The sequence below is a fragment of the Embiotoca jacksoni genome, unplaced genomic scaffold (genome assembly GCF_022577435.1).
Source record: "Embiotoca jacksoni isolate LCO1_2020_lvr unplaced genomic scaffold, fEmbJac1.0.p SCAF_12, whole genome shotgun sequence".
Lineage (NCBI taxonomy): Eukaryota > Metazoa > Chordata > Actinopteri > Embiotocidae > Embiotoca > Embiotoca jacksoni.
Window position 1 is genome coordinate 7795875 of NW_027185252.1, and position 18118 is coordinate 7813992.

The following is an 18118-nucleotide window of genomic DNA, read 5'->3' on the forward strand; positions in this document are numbered from 1 at the left end:
AACTGGAATTCTTACTGTCAGAAGAAAATAAACAATTTAAATATTAGTTGTATGTTTTACTAATCAAACACGAGAGAAATAAACTATGTATTTAAATATGCAATGTCAAATTCTGTCTTTTTCTTAAATAAGGAGAAACCAATCGGACAGTCTTTGTTGAGGAGTTTTGCAGTTGAGCAGCTGAGGACAGATTTTTCAACTGTTTAAAAAGACTACAAGTACCGCTTTGTTTTCAAAAGTTTCTCTGATTAATGCCGAGGTGACAGTCATGTAAAAAAAAAAAAAAAAAAACCTAACAAAATTTGCTTAAATGCTTCTTTATTTTTTTTTTACAAGTGATTAAAAAAATAAAATACATACTTACTACTCACTACTTGAAAACCAAAACATACAATTGTCTGGGACTGAGTTTGTTTTTTATAATTCAATAAGAAATGTTTAACATTCAAAGGGCTATTTTAAAAAAAATATGGTAAGAACCTACTTTCAAAAAAAAATAATGATAATTTTGGAATGAAAGTAATCACTTCAAATGATACAACAAGAACCATTTTTTTTTTAAACTGCTCAGTGACGGGCATCAATCAGGACAAAGCCCAGATGTTTACTGGAGTTTCTAATCTAAAATCAAGCACTCTAACAAAGTCTAAACTTAACGATAAATTTGGGGAATACAGTCAATCTTTAAATCAAGTTTTGGGTAATTTAAAAAACAAAAGATAAACCATTTGTTTTAATATTTGCAAAGAGTTGCTCGTGGCGTCACATAACAACAATTAGTTTTCCATCTACAAGCACTAAACAGGAGAGCTGATCAGAGAGAGGGAACTCTATTGTCTCCAGGATCCCAAAGGAACATTAGTCTTTTGCTGCAGCTGAGACGGGGTTGTGGTCAGGGTGACCCTGGTGTACATCTGTTGTATTGATCCCTGAGGACAAATACGGGCACAATCAGAAGGTTGATTTTCGAGTTTTCAGTTATATTCAACACAAACAACATTCTATTCTACAAAATATTAAGTTGAAGTTTTTGAACAGGGCAACAGATTAACAGTTCAAAAATGTTGTCTTTTAAATGTAAGCAAAATGTGAAAAATATCACTCTATAGTCAGTTTACCGTTAGATAAAACAGAAAAACTCACATTAACGAAGCTGCAAACAGAACATAGTGGGTGTTTTTACCAGAACAAATGAATGAAATAATTAAACAACTGTCAAAACAGTAGCCAATTAATTTTCTAGCAATCATTTAACACCATTTTAGTTTAGTCAGAGTTCCTTATTTATAGCTGAAAATTTTTCCAAAAATTAAGTATTTACATAAATAACACTCTTGAACTGAAAAGTTGTCATTTTAACCAAATCATTTGACAAGTAATTTGGTCAAATGGTAAAAAAAACAACAACACTCCAAACACATTCATAATCCTCAGAGTAAGGTATTCACAAGGTGCACGTGTCAACAGCCCAGTCTAGTTCTTTATTTCTTTTTGGCATAAATTTGGAAAATTTAGGTACTTCAAAAGTAAACGTACCTGTAACACAACAAACATGTCTCAGTTTTTTTTGTTTAGATTCGATCCAACCTAATTTCTAGGAAACATTAAAAGTAACGTGACATCCATGTGTCATGAGATAAGGGGTGTTCCTCACAATCAGGCTGCAGCACACATGATGTATTAACAGTTCCTCCTGAGGTGAGTGTTGCTACCATATTGCATCACCATGATTCCTACGAGACCACAGAACCGGACACCAGTAGCTCTCCTGATGGCTGGTCAGCTGTGATTTGTTTTGTTGACGACAGAGTAACGTTGCTACTGTGTATGCTTCATTTGATGGGTCACTCAGGTGTTTAGCTTTGAGCTGATCTCTATCCTCTACAAGCCCCATGAGCTACTTGGCTAAATGGGACTTCATCAGTTCCATTAGCACTTTGCTGGCTATAATAACAATTCATCATTAAGACACCCTTGTCGTCTTGACCTCATGAGCTGCAGCTCCTTCATTAAGAGCATGACAAGGATGCATGGTCTTATTGAAGCAGCACTGAGGTGAAGTAATAACATCAAATTAAGAGGCAGCCGTTTGTTTTCCACCCTCTACATGATGTATTAATATTTAGAAGAGCATGCTGATTCTTACTCCCAATGACTGGTGAACACGTTCCCGTTGCATCACTCGAAGAGCTCGTCGCTATGGGAACACATTCTTTTCCAATTTCCCTCCGGAGTTGCTTCTTCAGCTTCTTGGCCAAATGTTGCCACCTGTAAAAAAACAGTAAAAATCTCCAAACTGTGGCTTTATGTTGTCGTTCAAACTGAGTGAATCTTGATTTATTTTAGTCACACAGAGTTCACACATTCATTCTCATACCTTTCCTGCGAGTCGTTGTACTTATTCAACCTGTCTGCCTCCTCCATCTTCTCCTCCATCCATCGTTGTAAAAGCCGTTCTTTCTCCGTCCGAGCCTGGGCCAGAGCTTCCTTCAGGGCTTTCTGCTCCACACGCAGGGCGGCCAATTCTTTGGACTGACACTCTATGGTGAACTCAAATTCTGAAAGGGTCGCCTTCAGGGTGTTACTCCCTCTAGCCAGAGTGAGTGCCTCTTGACGGTATTGGGACATACTGAAACAGCCAAGTCATAAAACGGGGATTTATCGGTCGCCTCGTGGTGCTGCTACTTCAGACTTTTAAGAGGTTGGATTTTAGGTCACAAGCTCATTCACCAGTACAGAAGAACAAGTGGCTTAAGATGGATTTACACACCGCCGTGCAACCACAGCAGATTTGAGGTTCAGTTTATGCTTCAGACAGTCATATCCAGTAGCACCAAGGCATCATATTGTGAAGTCACATTGTTTGTGTAAGTAAACATGAATATTTTTGGGTTCACTTTGCACCATACTAAGAAATTATGGGTAGGTTTTCTTTAAAGTTATTTAACTTTACTAGATCTCAAAATATTTTATGATTGCTTCTACCTGGTCCATGATGTCTGATAGGTGAATATAATGTAAGGGGACTACATGAAAATAACTGGTTTGTGGAAGGAAGATTGAATCTCATATTTCAAGTTATTAAAAGATCACTTTTGGGGAAAGAGTTGCTAAAGAACTAGTACCAAATAATCCTCAGTATTATAATTACCGTGACTGCCAGTAGTGTCTTTCAGCCTCTTTGAGATTCAGGACGGTGGTCAGGTCGGAGACAGTCTGAGACAACTGAGAGGACAAAACAAAAGATGAATTAACTGAGGATCTCACCAGCGCAAAGGTCACCGCCTGCACACATGAATCACAAACGGCTAGCATCATAATTTTTTCCCCTTCTGTGATGCATTGTCCACAATAATTCGCATTTTACAAGGTTAAAGGGCAACTAAAGCTATCTGTTAAAGAGTTTCCGGATTATCACATGTATGCTTGTGGTTTATAAACCTGCAAATATGTGCAAACAGCTGTAAATAAAACGTCTTTCCTATAGCAGGAGGTTTATGGTGTTTATCATGGGACTACTCCTCATTTAACCCACCTTTTTTTCCAGGTGTTCACTCTCTCTCAGTTGGAGATGAAGCAGTCTGGTGCCAACATCTTCTATCCGGCCATGTTCTAAACTGAAAATATATATATATACACGTGTTTTTTTTTTTTAAACAGCGTGAACATTTAAAACGTGTTGGAAATTCAGCGCTGCATAAAGAAAATGTGTTAAATTCTGTGTTTCTAACCTCTTAGACTGAAAATCATCCAAAATCTGAGAGCGAATTTCAAAACGGTCCTCCAGCCGAGACACTTTGGAGAAACCAGACACAGATGTTATTCGGCTAAGACAGTGAGGACATCATCACTGCAAATGAGACTTGAAAATAAAAGATATTCTTACAGCTGGTGAAGACGCCCAGGAATGGGAGTTTCTCTTTCAGGTCTCTCTGCTGCAGCCGAGCGCGCACGTGATTCCTCCAGCTACCCATTGTAAGAAATAAACACTAAAAAAAAAATTTAAAAAAAATAAAATAAAAGTCCTGAAGCAGCGGGCTGACTGCGTGTCACTGTGTGTTGTCAAAGTCGAAGACGAATTAATTGTTAAAATGTTTCCGTCGTCCAGACGAATGAAGTGCTCGCAGCAAAGTTTCACAGCTCCTCCCTGTTCAGTCCACCAGCTTCACATCCCCCTGCTGGATTTAAATTGAGAGCAGGGACACCTGAAAATAAAATAAAAAATAAATAAATAAATAAAAAAATCGGATGGAAAGTGGTAGGTCTACTGTAGTACTCAAATAGGACAGTAAAGTTTAAGGCACTTGCACTTTACTTGAGTTTGAGCATTGTATGCCAAAATCATAGACATTTATATGGTTTGCACGAATACAAACTACAAAAACAAAAAAACAAACAAAGAAAGAAAAACCTTCTACAAGGAAACACTGGCACCTAATGAGTATTTTTTTACATTCACATCTGAATATGACATGATATTGAGGTACTTGCACTTAATTCTTGAAAATGTATGTGACGGGAAACACTGCCACCTAACGATTTATTTAAAAATGTACTAAGTAAAATGATGGCGAATGGAATTATTTTTTTACTTGTAACAAGTATTTACATTTATCTTTTTACTTCTATTTAATTAAAAGGTCGTAATACTTTCTCCTCCACTGAATAATATAATATGGCCTGATATAATGTAAAAAAAAAAAAAAAAAAAAAAAAAAAAAACATAATAAAATGTATATAATATAATATAATAATAAAAAACGTGTACATCACCACCGTTAGGTTAATAATTTGAGACAGTAGATACACAGCCAGCCTTTCATTTAAATTTCAAGAATAAAAGACACTCGATCGAAGTAGAATATACTCAACCTTTCCAGAAAGAACTTCTGAAAGTACTTCCGGTTCACACATTTTTTCCCACAATAATCAGTTGCAGCTGCAATGTCTTTCGCGACAGAGCTTATATTCTACGTCACAAACTCCTAAAGGCTTTAGTTTATATATATATATATTTTTTTTTACAAAAATGATTTTAAATTTTCATCGTCGAAAAAAAGAAATAAGGTGAGTTTTGGAGTTCGTCTCGCGAGGAAACAGGAAGTTGTTGTTTGCTGGCAGTAACGTGTAAACAGACGATGGACAGAAAAGAAGCGACAGGCTGAACGTCGCTCCGGTTAACAAAGCAACAACAACAACAACAACCTCTCGTGAGTGTTGCTTTAGCTTTAATTTAATAACCGTGTTGTGTAAACAACACTTTTTTTTTTTTTTTTTTTCTCTCACAGATCTACGAGTCAAGCTTTCGAGCAGCTAGCGGTGTCGAGCTAAAGAAAGCGTTGCCCGGGTTGAGCAGCCGTGTGTCCCGGTATGAGCGCGTCGGCTGGGGACGGAGAGCCCGGGACCCCCCTGGAAAACGCAAAGGAGGAGATGAGCGGTCCCGCCTGCTCGGGAGAAAACGGCAAACACGTGAGTAACGCGGTACCATTTAATAACAAAACTGTCCTTCCGTTCATCACGTGTTTTATATACAGTCACCTGTCGTCACCTATAGTAGCAGCAGCGGAAGTAGTATTTACATCCTTTAATTAAAGTAAAAACAAACAAAAAAGTACCGAGACACCAATGTAATCCTGCCCTAAGTTAAATCAAAGTATTGACACCGAGCTGTAGTTAAAGAAAAAGTTCCGTTTGGGTTCCTCTGACTCGTATTTTTTTTTTTTTATTACATATGACGTCATTAGATTAATAATACTGAAGCATCAGTGTGTAAGCAGCATGTTACTGTTGCAGCTGCTCCAAGTGGAGCTCGTTCAAACTACTTTATTATACCTGTTTTTTTTTTTTTTTTTTTAGCTGTTATCAACTTTTTAAAACAGGAAATGTGCCCCTGACTACATACTGCTTTTTGTAAGACGTCAGAAGCCCAAAAGTTTTAATTTTCAACGATGTATTGTCATTTTAAAAGCTTGTTAAATGATCTATTGTGTCAAATCTTCATCTTGGTAGTAGGCGTAGACAATATCATATTTCCCTCTGAAATGTAATAAAGTAGAAGTATAAAGTGGCATCAAATAGAAAGTAAAGTACCTCAAAATTATGCTTAAGCACCGTACTTGAGTATTTGGTACTCTTGCTGTATTTTAGCTGTCTGCCAGCCACAGCTTCGTTTCAGAGTACGAGATCTACATCTCGCATCGTTTTGCCAATAAAATCCTTCAACATCTCCCGTCGGTCACTGCAGCCTCGTTATTCTCACTTAACGTACAACACGATGCTTTATCTCGTTATTTCGTAGGATTCTGCAATATGCTCAGGCAGCAGTGAAATAAAGAGCCGTGCCGTGGTGAAGTACTCCGCCGCCCCGCCTCCTACCAGCTACGCGCTCCTGCAGGAGAAGACGGACCTGAAGCTGCCGCCTGCCAACTGGCTGAGAGAAAACCCCCAGCTGGGCAGCGCCGGCACCACCATCTTAGGGTCCAGCAGTAAGAGCAAGCCCTTCTCCAGGTATGACATCACGAGTGCTGATGACTGTTATTTATTGCTTTTAGTGTCTAAACTAATCTTGTAAAGAAGATTTGTTTTTCCTCAAGTAGAGCACATTGTTTATTTTCCATGAGAAGATAGCTGTTGATAGTAGTGTGGAAAAAAAAAAAACATTCGGTAAGACAATCCTTCACAGTATTTTATGAAATGAATGACATCTAGTGTGATGTCGAGGCTATTGGATTTTAAACGAGTCACGCTTTAGTCTGTTGATACACTTTGCTAAAGACAACAGATTCAAGCTTATGGTCATTTTGTATTCTGTAGGTTGAGGTGCTATTAACTTCCACTGAGAGGCGTTTCTGATATTTTGTCCACCCATTTATATGAATTAAGTTGAGTCAGATTTGTTTAAACACAACATACACTGAACAAAGTGCTGCACAACTTCGGGCCATCAATATTAGGGGAATAATGGACAACTTCAATATTTAAAACGCTTCTTGGATGGTTGGCATTTTAAAATGTGATTTACTCTCATCGGTTACCTGTTAAGCGATATTTAGTGTGATTTGTAATACACTCGTCTGTTATATCAGATGGAAGTTATTTAATATGGTGAATGTGTTTGGCTGAGAGAAGATACATGTCAAGTTTGTATTAGAGGCTCGTTTCTCTGCTTGATTGCAGAAACCTGCCGGGCAGGTGGCCTCTGTTGGTCTGAATACACTCAAAAGACTGATTAAGTCTTACTAGTCTGTCCACATTACTCACAGTGCGCAATGGACTCTATGCTTTCTGCCTTTTTTTCCCCCTGAACTATGGTTCAAACCATCAATAACGAGAAGCACCGGATAACTGAAAGTACTAATAATCCTGAATCCGCCGCATTTCTATTGGGGTTATCGGCGGGTAAATTACGGACACAGATTAATAAACAGAAGTCTTTAATTAGCGTTAATCAGGCCGGCCCTAATCCATTTGCAAACACTCTGTACTGACGGAGTTCTTTTTCGTCTTTCGCAGTTTCGGGATGGCGTACGAGTTCATCGATTGCATCGGGGATGATGTGGATGTGGTTTCAGACTCGGAGGTTTGTGAGCTGTTTTAAAGCGTTTTTTTTGTTGTTTTTTTTCGTTTCTAAAACATCCTCGGACAGCTGACGGTAAAAAAAAAAAAAATAAATAAAATAATAATAATTCTGTTGCTTTTAGAACATCAAGAAGCTTTTAAAGATTCCCTACAGCAAGTCCCATGTCAGTATGGCCGTTCACCGCGTGGGGAGGACGTTGCTTCTGGATGAGCTGGACATTCAGGAGCTCTTCATGAGATCCTCTCAGGTACAGCCGGGAGGATCGTTGCTCCACAGTGACTATTAATACAACAGTTACGATGAAGTGTGCAGTTTATTCCCCCCCCCCCCCCCGCGGTGTGCGTGTTGCAGACGGGAGACTGGACCTGGCTGAAGGAGTTTTACCAGCGGCTAATAGATCAGAAGTGGCAGCGGAAAAAGAAGAGCAAAGAGCACTGGTATCAGAAAGCCATCCTGTCGAAGTTCCTCTACTACAGGTGAGCGTTCGGCTCCGACGGGTCGTCGGGTTTGGCCGCTCCTTCATCTGAGCGTTTTCGGTCTTTTAACGACGCCCGCGGTTTCCCCGCAGCATAAACGGCGACGGGGCCGCCGAGCCCGTGTCAGACAACCCGAACGAAGGAGAGGAGGAGAACGAGGACGAAGAGTACAGCTCCTCGTGGCCTACCGCCTTCACCAGCTCCGACGCGGAAGAATCAGACGCTCCCAAACAGGTAGTTTCGCCGTCACGCAGTTTTGGAATCGTTTGTGCTGCTCATGTGAAGTGAGCCGCAAATGCAAATAAACCGCTGACGCCGTTTAACGCGCAGGAGAGCGTTCCCATGGACAGCAAGTTTGCTCTGGGCCAGGTGACGTCCGTGCCCAAGGAGCAAAACCTCCCGACACTCTTCAACGAAGGGGAGAACAGTCAGGTAACGCCATCGTTAACCCTTCTACTTCCTGGTTTACCGCCGCCCACTGCCCGGTTACCCAATCACGCCTTCCATGTCGCTTGTTTGACAGGGCTTAAGAAACGACTTCATACGAAACATCATGTGGACGTTCGAGGACATCCACATGCTGGTCGGGTCCAACATGCCGATCTTCGGAGGCGGTCGCTACCCCGCCGTCAGCCTGAGACTCAGGTTGGGATTTGATTGCATTCACTCCCGTCCCCCCCCCCAAAAAAAAAAAATCGGAAAAGGAACACGAGGCACGCAGAGGAGAAACGGTGACGGAGTCCTGCGTCACAACGAACGACTCCGTTTCCTTCTGTCCGAAAGATAACGCAAACTAAGCGACATGTAATGCAATAGAAAAAAAAAATAACAGGCGAATATACAGTCTATCTACGTAATATGTGATCACAGCTGGTAAAAAAAAAAAAAAAAATTGTTTTTGTCTTGGCCGGACAGTTTTTCATGGAGTTGAACCGACCTCACGACGCGAACCAGAACGTTTTTATTTGAGATTGCTGCAGCTTCGTCAGAACCGCACATCGCTCCGGTCTGACATTTAACATGAGTCTTTTTTTTTTTTTGTCTCCGTGTCCTTTCAGGGACAACAACAAACCAATCAACATTCTGACAGGGATCGACTACTGGCTCGACAACCTGATGTGCAACGTCCCAGAACTCGTCATGTGTTTCCACGTCAACGGCATCGTTCAGGCGAGTTACCGTTTGGCGTTTTAACGCGCGCGTAAGTGATCCGGTTTGATCGACGATTGCCGTTTTTTTTTTCTTTAAATCCTGGCGGCGGATCTCGAGGCATATTTTCTGCAGCGTTCACTTTCAACGGCAAAAATCATCCCTGCGGGGAGATGACGAGCGTTAATCGGTAAAATCGACACGATCTGCGACGAGAACGACAGTAGAAACGTGACTCGCACGGCGGAGACGGTCGGATTAGATTGTGGAGCACTTTTCTGCATGTGTTTGCTAATTAATGAGGGATTACTCAGAATTGCTGGATTTTGAGGGATTATCCGAAATTGCTGCAGCTCCTTTAACTGCGCTGTAAAATACCAAGTTCAGACTTTTGAGTTCCCGTGTTTGTAGCGCACGACGACAAACGTGTTGGTTTTAAAAGCGTACGCTCGCCACGACCCGGCAATGTGCGGAGAGTCTTCAGGTCGTCGTCGTCGTCGTCGCCGTAAGTAGGAGGAAACCTGTGAACATGACAACTTGGGAGCAATACGCAGTGCAACTGGTATCATATGTGTGTTTTTGGACTTCACACGGTGTCCCCTGTGTGACGTCCCCTGTGTGATGTCTTCTGTGTGATGTCCGTTTGCCTGCAGATGAAGATCAAGTCTGTTGTGTTAGCTGTTAGTTGTGTTAGCTGTTAGCTGTGTTAGTTGTGTTAGCTGTTAGTTGTGTTAGCTGTTAGCTGTGTTAGCTGTTAGTTGTGTTAGTTGTGTTAGCTGTTAGCTGTGTTAGTTGTGTTAGCTGTTAGTTGTGTAGCTGTTAGCTGTGTTAGCTGTTAGTTGTGTTAGCTGTTAGCTGTGTTAGCTGTTAGTTGTGTTAGCTGTTAGTTGTGTTAGTTGTGTTAGCTGTTAGCTGTGTTAGTTGTGTTAGCTGTTAGTTGTGTAGCTGTTAGCTGTGTTAGCTGTTAGTTGTGTTAGCTGTTAGCTGTGTTAGCTGTTAGTTGTGTTAGCTGTTAGTTGTGTTAGTTGTGTTAGCTGTTAGCTGTGTTAGTTGTGTTAGCTGTTAGTTGTGTAGCTGTTAGTTGTGTTAGCTGTTAGTTGTGTTAGCTGTTAGCTGTGTTAGTTGTTAGCTGTGTTAGCTGTTAGTTGTGTTAGCTGTTAGTTGTGTTAGCTGTGTTAGCTGTTAGCTGTGTTAGCTGTTAGCTGTGTTAGCTGTTAGTTGTGTTAGCTGTTAGCTGTTAGCTGTGTTAGCTGTTAGTTGTGTTAGCTGTGTTAGCTGTTAGCTGTGTTAGCTGTTAGCTGTGTTAGCTGTTAGTTGTGTTAGCTGTTAGTTGTGTTAGCTGTTAGTTGTGTTAGCTGTTAGCTGTGTTAGCTGTTAGTTGTGTTAGCTGTTAGTTGTGTTAGCTGTTAGTTGTGTTAGCTGTTAGTTGTGTTAGCTGTTAGCTGTGTTAGTTGTTAGTTGTGTTAGCTGTGTTAGCTGTTAGCTGTGTTAGCTGTTAGCTGTGTTAGCTGTTAGTTGTGTTAGCTGTTAGCTGTGTTAGCTGTGTTAGCTGTTAGCTGTGTTAGCTGTTAGTTGTGTTAGCTGTTAGCTGTGTTAGTTGTTAGTTGTGTTAGCTGTGTTAGCTGTTAGCTGTGTTAGCTGTTAGCTGTGTTAGCTGTTAGTTGTGTTAGCTGTTAGCTGTGTTAGCTGTGTTAGCTGTTAGCTGTGTTAGCTGTTAGTTGTGTTAGCTGTTAGCTGTGTTAGCTGTTAGTTGTGTTAGCTGTTAGCTGTGTTAGCTGTTAGTTGTGTTAGCTGTTAGCTGTGTTAGCTGTTAGTTGTGTTAGCTGTTAGTTGTGTTAGCTGTTAGTTGTGTTAGCTGTTAGCTGTGTTAGTTGTTAGTTGTGTTAGCTGTGTTAGCTGTTAGCTGTGTTAGCTGTTAGCTGTGTTAGCTGTTAGTTGTGTTAGCTGTGTTAGCTGTTAGCTGTGTTAGCTGTTAGTTGTGCTAGCTGTTAGCTGTGCTAGCTGTTAGCCGCGTTGACAAAGTGTGACCAGACTTTCCTCCTTTCTGCTGTTTCTTTCACTGTTTCCGCTTCAGAAATACGAGATGATAAAAACAGAGGAAATCCCTCATCTGGAGAAATCGACTTTCTCCACCAGAGTCGTGAAAGACATCGCCCAAAACATCCTGTCCTTCCTGAAGTCCAACTGCACCAAGGAGGGTCACACCTACTGGCTTTTCAAAGGTGGGGCGCAGGACCCCCTCGCGTCGCACCGCCTTCATCTATTTCAACGTTCTTCTCGTCTCATTTCCCCTTTTGTTTTGTTTTGTTTTGTTGTTGTTTTGTTTCGATCGGCAGCCAGCGGCAGCGACATCGTGAAGCTTTACGACCTCACGACTCTGTGCGAGGAGGCCGAAGAGGAGAAATGTCAGAATCCCTTCACCCTCCCCGTGGCCGTGTTGCTGTACCGGTGAGTGTCTCGGTGTCTCGGTGTCTCGGGGGGACGGAGCTCGTTTTGGATCGGTGTATTTGACAAATTTGTGTTTACACCTTTATGTATTTATGTTTTTCCTGCCAAACACAATTTCTTTTATATAAACTGAAGCCACCAGAATAAAACAGAATTGACAGTCGAACGTCATTCCTCATAAATGCTGCGTGTTTAAATGTATATAATAAATATATATATATACATATTATATATATATAGATAGATATATACTGTGCTGTGTATACTACATACTGTGCATTTTAGATTTATATATTTTTTACTGCTATTTTATTGTTTTTCTATTGTTCTATTATTATCTTATTGCTTTCCTGTATGCTGCTGTAGCGAAAAAAAATTTCCCCTCGGGGATTAATAAAGTAACTACCGAACCTAAATGATCCATTACGTCGCCGGATATTTCAAAGCAAAAATGATGAATTCGACCCGTTTGTAGTTTATTATTATGTTCTCGGCTGAAATGATTTTTTTTTTTTTTTTTTTTATATCGAATTGGTCATCTTAATTACGGTGATTTTTCAAGATGAAATTTGATCTATAAGCAGATAAATTGTGTAACTCTGTGCCAACTTTGTGCTTTTTTCTTTTTTTTAATCAAATTTGGTGGCACAGGGTGGCGAGCAACTTGATGCTGAAGGCGAGGCAGAACAGGAAGCACTACGGCACCATCCGAACTCTGCTCTTAAACTGCGTCAAACTTCTGGATCAGGAGAGGCATCCTCAGGTGGGTGCGGATGTAAAAAAATAAAAATAAATAAATAAAAACAAAAAGGTTTGCTGGTAATCAATACCAGCAAATATTAAATCATTTTTAATAATTTATTAAAGCGATTAAATAAAAAAATACGTCGGTCAATACGCGTTGCTCAGATCATCGCCTCGGCCCACTACATGCTGTCGGAGCTGTTCCGGCTCGACGAGCCTCCCGACGGAGACGGAGGGGAGTCGCTGCGGGCCGGCGGCTCGGAGGACAGCTACAGCGATGAAGACCGCGAGGAGGAGGAGGAGGAGGAGGAGGAGGATCTGACGGAGGACAGCGACGACAACGGCTCCTACGGCGACCGCCGCTCCCCCCCCGCAGGATGACAGCAAAGCGGTGGCTGTGATCCGTTCCGTCGGGGAGCTGTCGGTCCCGGAGAAATACAAATCCACTCACCAGATCAGGGTGAGTTGAAACGCTCTCCCTCTTCCCGCCTGCCTTGCCGCGCAGGCCGAAGGAGGGAGGAGCACGGGCGCGCGCGTCGCCCGGAGGACGCAGAGAGACGACCCGCTCTTTTCATTTCCCCCCCCCCCCCCCCGCAGCCCAGCTGTGCTTTCCCCGTTTCGCAAGACAAGGAGGAGCGATGCCGACACGTCCTGAGCTACGTCATGAAGGCAAGTGTCCGCGTCGGCGTTTTTACGCCCGGCGCCAAACGTGCGATGCGACTCGAGAGTGCAACTGTACACTGTATTTGTGAGAAGAAAAAAAAAAAAAAAGTTGCGCCGAGCCCAACGGCGTTAGAAATCGGCGAGTTTGTCAAACGTCCGTCGCCTCCGCCCGAAGCCCGGTTCTCGCTAAAACCGTAGGCGGTGGAGTCGCATCGTGGGGTAATGTGAGGTGAGGGCGAATGCGTAGAATAGAAACGACGTAAATATCGAACTCTCAGTCCGACCACGCTCGGAGAGTATTGCTCAATAAACGGCCGTTTATATATATGTGTGTGTGTGTGTGTGTGTGTGTGTGTATATATGTGTGTATATATATATATATACACATATATGTGTGTGTATAATGCGCAGGGGCTGAAGGCAGTGGACGGCAGCATCAAGAAGGAGAGCGATCTCCCGGCTGCGGACCCGAACACACCCATCCCTCTGAAATACGAGGACGGCAGTTCGAACGGAGCCAGCGCTGCCGAGAAAGGCATCTCCCTGCTGCTCGAGAGAGGTCAGCGCTCATTTCACAGCTGATTATAACACTGCAGAAAAAAAAAAAAACCACAAAAAAAAAAACGAACGGGAAATAGGCTGACGCGGTGTTTTTCACGGTTCTCTTTTCTGGCCGTCAATCATACACGTGTGTGTGTGTTGTGTGTGTGTGTGTGTGTGTTGTGTTGTGCGTGTGCGCGTGTGCGCGAGCAGCGGGGCCCTCGCACGCGGACCACAAGCACCTGAGCCGCTCCGGGATGGCGCCGGGCTCCTGGCAGCACCGCATGAAGCTGCAGCTCTTCCTCAAAGCCTCCAAGGCCTACTACGTGCTGTCGGACGCCGCCACCAACCTGCTGAAGTACGGCCGAGCCTTACGCTACATCAAACTGTCTCTGCAGTGTTACGGTAAGATTACGTAACGGCGCGCTTGTTATTACGCAGTTAACGCATTTCACTATTTTCGTTTTGTTGGGAGTTTTTTTGTTTTTTTGTTTTTTTTAACGGGACTCTTGCTAACGTTTTGCCTGTAATTTCTACCAGCCTGAATTATTTACGTCAACATTAATACATCATGAAATAATTACAAACTACTTTTTTTTTTTTCTTCTTTTTTGGGGGGGGTGAAAGAATTCAATTTGAATCTTCATAACGATCGCAAAGTCGCTTTAATATTCGATGAAGCGGCGTGATAACCGAGAATTTATTCCCCCCCCCCCCTTCCCGCCGCCGGGCCGTCCAGACGCCTACTGCTCGGTGAGCGGCACGGTGCACCCCCGAGTGCTGCAGTTTCACAGCCAGGGCCTCTCCCTGTGCGGCGACATCCAGCTGATGTTGGCCCAGAACGGCAACAACAGAGCAGCTTACCTGGAGGAGTACAGCTACCAGACCAAAGAGGACCAGGAGATCCTGCACAGCCTGCACAGAGAGACCAGCTGCCAGGGTCAGTGAGCGGAGACGGGACAAAATGTCTTCTTTTTTTTTTTTTTTTCGTTGTTCTTTTGTTAAATCTGCCGCCTTTGCCGAGTCGTTCCGTCCGGCCATCGACGACTCTTTGTTTTCCCGCCAGCCTTCAACATGGCAACCGACCTGGCCACCGACCCCGAGTATCAGCTGTTCGTCAGCAGCAAGTGCTACGAGGCGGCGTACGAGCTGCTCGCCTCCGACGCGCTGAAGGACCGCACCTCGGAGCAGCTGGCTCAGGTTCTCAAAAGGCTGGGAAACATCCGCAACGAGATGGGAGTGTACCACATGAACCAGGCGGCGGCCGTTCAGACGGAGAAGGAGGGTACGTTCAGATCAGAGCCGCGTTATTCCCCCCCCCCCCCCCCCCCCCCCGGTCGTGTCGACGCAGCCCTCTGTGTTTATTTACGGCGTCGTCGGAATTTCTTCCGCGCCGGGAAGGAAAATCGCCGACGACCTTCTCGGCGCCGGGGTCGGCGAACGTTTTGGAGTTTAAAAACGTCTTTATATAAAAAAATTTTAAAAAAAAATGCTTCACCAGCCTTCTCCTCCTCTTCCTCTTCCAGTGAAGAAGTCGGTGTCCGTGGCAGAGCAGGAGATGTGGAAAAAAAGCTTTTCCTTCTTTGAGAAAGGAATGAAGGACTTTGAGGCCATCGGGGACCGAACCAACACTTCCTTACTGCTGTGCAACACCGGCAGGCTGATGAGGATCTGCGCTCAGGCCCACTGCGCCGTCTCCGGCGACCAGAGCAGAGGGGAGTTCTCCCCCGAAGAGGCGCTCTACTACAACAAGGTGCCACCTCCGTCTCTTTCGAGTCTTAAATTCTGCTCTGACCGGAACGTCGTTTTGTTTTCCGACTGCGGTCTGGCTTCACCGTCCTGTTGTACCCACCTGGACTGTCTCCCCCTCCCCCCCCCCTCCCGAACGCAGGCCATAGACTACTACTTACGGGCTATGAAGTCACTGGGGAGCCGAGGGGGCGGCCACCCGGCGGTGTGGGACAGCGTGAACTGGGAGTTGTCCACGACCTACTTCACCCTGGCTACACTTCTGCAGGACTACGCCCCGCTGTCCAGGAAGGCCCAGGAACAGGTGAACGCACATTATACGGAACAAATATCTTAAATCCGGTCGAACTCTCTTTTAATAATATCGCTTTCTCACCCCCCACCCCCACACACACACACACAAGAACAGTGACACAAAGCTTATTTCATTTGTATCCGTCGTTGGAACCAGTGACTTCCAGACGTGCGGTCAAACTTTAACCCCCCCCCCCCCCCCCGCCCCTGCCTGCGTCCCTCTCAGATCGAGCGGGAGGTGACGGAAGCGATGATGAAGTCCTTAAAGTATTGCGACCTGCAGACCGAGTCGGCTCGCCAGCCGCTCTACCAGTACAGAGCGGCCACCATCCACCACCGCCTGGCCTCCATGTACCACAGCTGCTTTCGCAACCAGGTACGAAACCGTTTTTTTTATTTTTTTATTTATTTTTTTATTACACAAATATCAAATAATTTGCCGAGTATCTTTTTTATCGATTTATTTAATTTTTTTTTTTGTGGAGCATGCCAAAAGTAAAAACCCGTCACTCCCCGGGGGAGGAAAGGGAAAAAAAAAAAAAAAGTTCTCACCGACGGGAGAGGGACGAGATGTCTTGTGTTTCCGACCCGCGGCGGTATAACGCGCTGACGGCTGTCTGCCGGTGGGGCTGTAACTGTGTGACAGGTGGGGGACGAACACTTGAGGAAGCAGCACCGCAGCCTGGCGGAGCTCCACTACGGCAAAGCCGTGGGTTTGTTCCTCAGCCTCAGAGACGCCCCCTGCGAGCTGCTGCGCACGCTGCTGGAGCGCGTGGCGTTCGCCGAGTTTACGATGGCAGGTGAGCGGCCGCGCCGTCGCGGGGGGAGGGGTGGGTGGGGAGGGGGGGGGGGGGTGAGTTTGGGGAGCGGCGGTGGCATTTCGTGGCGCCGAAGCCGCTGACAGCGATGCTCCGCGTTTGCGTTTCACCCCAACCCCACCCCCCCCTCCCCCCAACCCCCGCAGGTCAGAGCAGCAGCGCGGCCAAACTGAAGAGCCTGACGGGAGCGGTGGAGATCATGGCGGAAACTCGCGTGGCTTTCCAGCTGATTCGCAAAGAGCTGCTGGAGGAGCAGACGGAGGTAAGTTGCCCTCTCGCGCTTCGTCCCGTCTCGATCGCGCGCCCCGGAAACTCGCGGCACCTTTCCCCTCTGACTCCCCCCCCCCCCCCCCCCCCCCCCCCCGTCCCGCCCCGCAGCTGACCGAAGCGGACGCCGCCGACTCGGCACAGTCTCCCGACGTGACCAGCTGGCCCGCGTCGGGGCTGAACCTGGAGGAAGTGATGAAGTTGATCGGCGTGTTTGAGCCGAGTTTCTCCTTCCTGCTGCTGCAGCTGATCAAACTGATGACAACCATCAAGCGGAAACCGAGGTGAGCGAGAACCGAGAACCTCCAACACACACACACACACACACACACACACACACACACACACACACACACACACACACCCGTCAAGCGTACTCACTCCGGGCCAACTCTCCTGTGCGCGTTACAGCAATAAGGACGAGGAGCTGTTGAAAACCTACAAGAACGTGTACTCGAAGCTGCTGCGCGCCGAGAAAAGCGCCCCCCTCGTGAGCCGCGTGGAGGTCTACGTGGAGCTCCTGCAGCAGCTGACCCCGCAGACAGGAAGCGACGACGCGGCGGCGCAGAAACCGTAAAGAGGATCACTTGAAGACTCTCGGCAAATTTGCCAGGCTACACTCTGGGCGGGGGAAACTTTTCAAAGACGCTTCGACAGAAAGCCTCGCAGGTATTAAACAGGCTCACGCTCAGGCAACACCGTACTCCTCCGAATCACAACTTCAAAGCTGCTTTCACCCGCGCCTTTAAAAACGAGCTCGTCTCTTTCTAACGTTTGCATCACAGGTTTGCGATTGTACTTTTTTTTTTGTGAAGAGCTGTAAATTCATAAGTTATTATTTAATTTTTTTTTATTGCTTAAGCAGTGTGCAGGATTTACACCAAACAACACCTGCGTGGTCTCATTTTCTACACACCGAAACACGTCATTGAAAATTTGAAAGCCGATATCGTCACGTCTACTTTCTGCACACAAGGGCTTCAAGAGAGAGAGAAAGCATTTAGCACGGGCCGAGATTAATTATAATATATTTGATGTTTTTGATATTCAATAATGCTGTGAAAGAAAAAAAAAATTGTTTGAAATGTGACTAGTGGCTGAAATAAGCTCGAATGCTTTATTTGCTTTACGAAACAACAATATGTGCAATAGTTCAACAACCTTCAATGCAAACTCAAAGAGGCTCGTTTGTCCACAGTGCCGTACGTGTGCATGAGTTTATATCGGCATGGTTTGCTGTGAGATGAGAATAAAAGGTTTTTCAATTTTATGGAACTCTACTTCTTACCTACTTCATGGTTTTAGGAGGGCGAGTCCCCTCAATAAGCCACGTGGTTCACGGAGGGCGAGGCCTCCCAAGGCGAATCCCTCTAAGGGTAAGCCACATGGTT

At 44.8% G+C, this 18118-nt stretch overlaps 2 protein-coding genes across 2 annotated transcripts; one reads left to right on the forward strand and one right to left on the reverse strand.

The window, feature by feature from the left end:
* Nucleotides 1-365: 365 nt before the first annotated feature.
* Nucleotides 366-4129, reverse strand: LOC138194981 (autophagy-related protein 16). Its single transcript, XM_069144033.1, has 7 exons — nt 3887-4129; nt 3732-3795; nt 3536-3617; nt 3152-3225; nt 2378-2629; nt 2147-2268; nt 366-929 (listed from the first exon to the last, which is right to left on the reverse strand). The coding sequence occupies exons 1-7, from the start codon at nt 3972-3974 to the stop codon at nt 859-861; spliced, it is 753 nt and encodes a 250-aa protein (XP_069000134.1). The 5' UTR covers nt 3975-4129; the 3' UTR covers nt 366-858.
* An 807-nt stretch (nt 4130-4936) lies between these two features.
* Nucleotides 4937-17997, forward strand: edrf1 (erythroid differentiation regulatory factor 1). Its single transcript, XM_069144541.1, is given in 27 exon segments — nt 4937-5067; nt 5289-5469; nt 6299-6507; nt 7513-7579; nt 7701-7826; nt 7931-8055; nt 8148-8289; nt 8386-8487; nt 8579-8700; nt 9114-9225; nt 11279-11426; nt 11541-11652; nt 12304-12415; nt 12562-12747; nt 12749-12856; nt 12994-13065; nt 13471-13618; nt 13813-14004; nt 14339-14539; nt 14666-14884; nt 15126-15352; nt 15491-15652; nt 15869-16018; nt 16289-16442; nt 16607-16722; nt 16839-17011; nt 17139-17997. Coding segments are annotated over 26 exon segments (3750 nt in total). The 5' UTR covers nt 4937-5067; nt 5289-5370; the 3' UTR covers nt 17305-17997.
* Nucleotides 17998-18118: the final 121 nt, after the last annotated feature.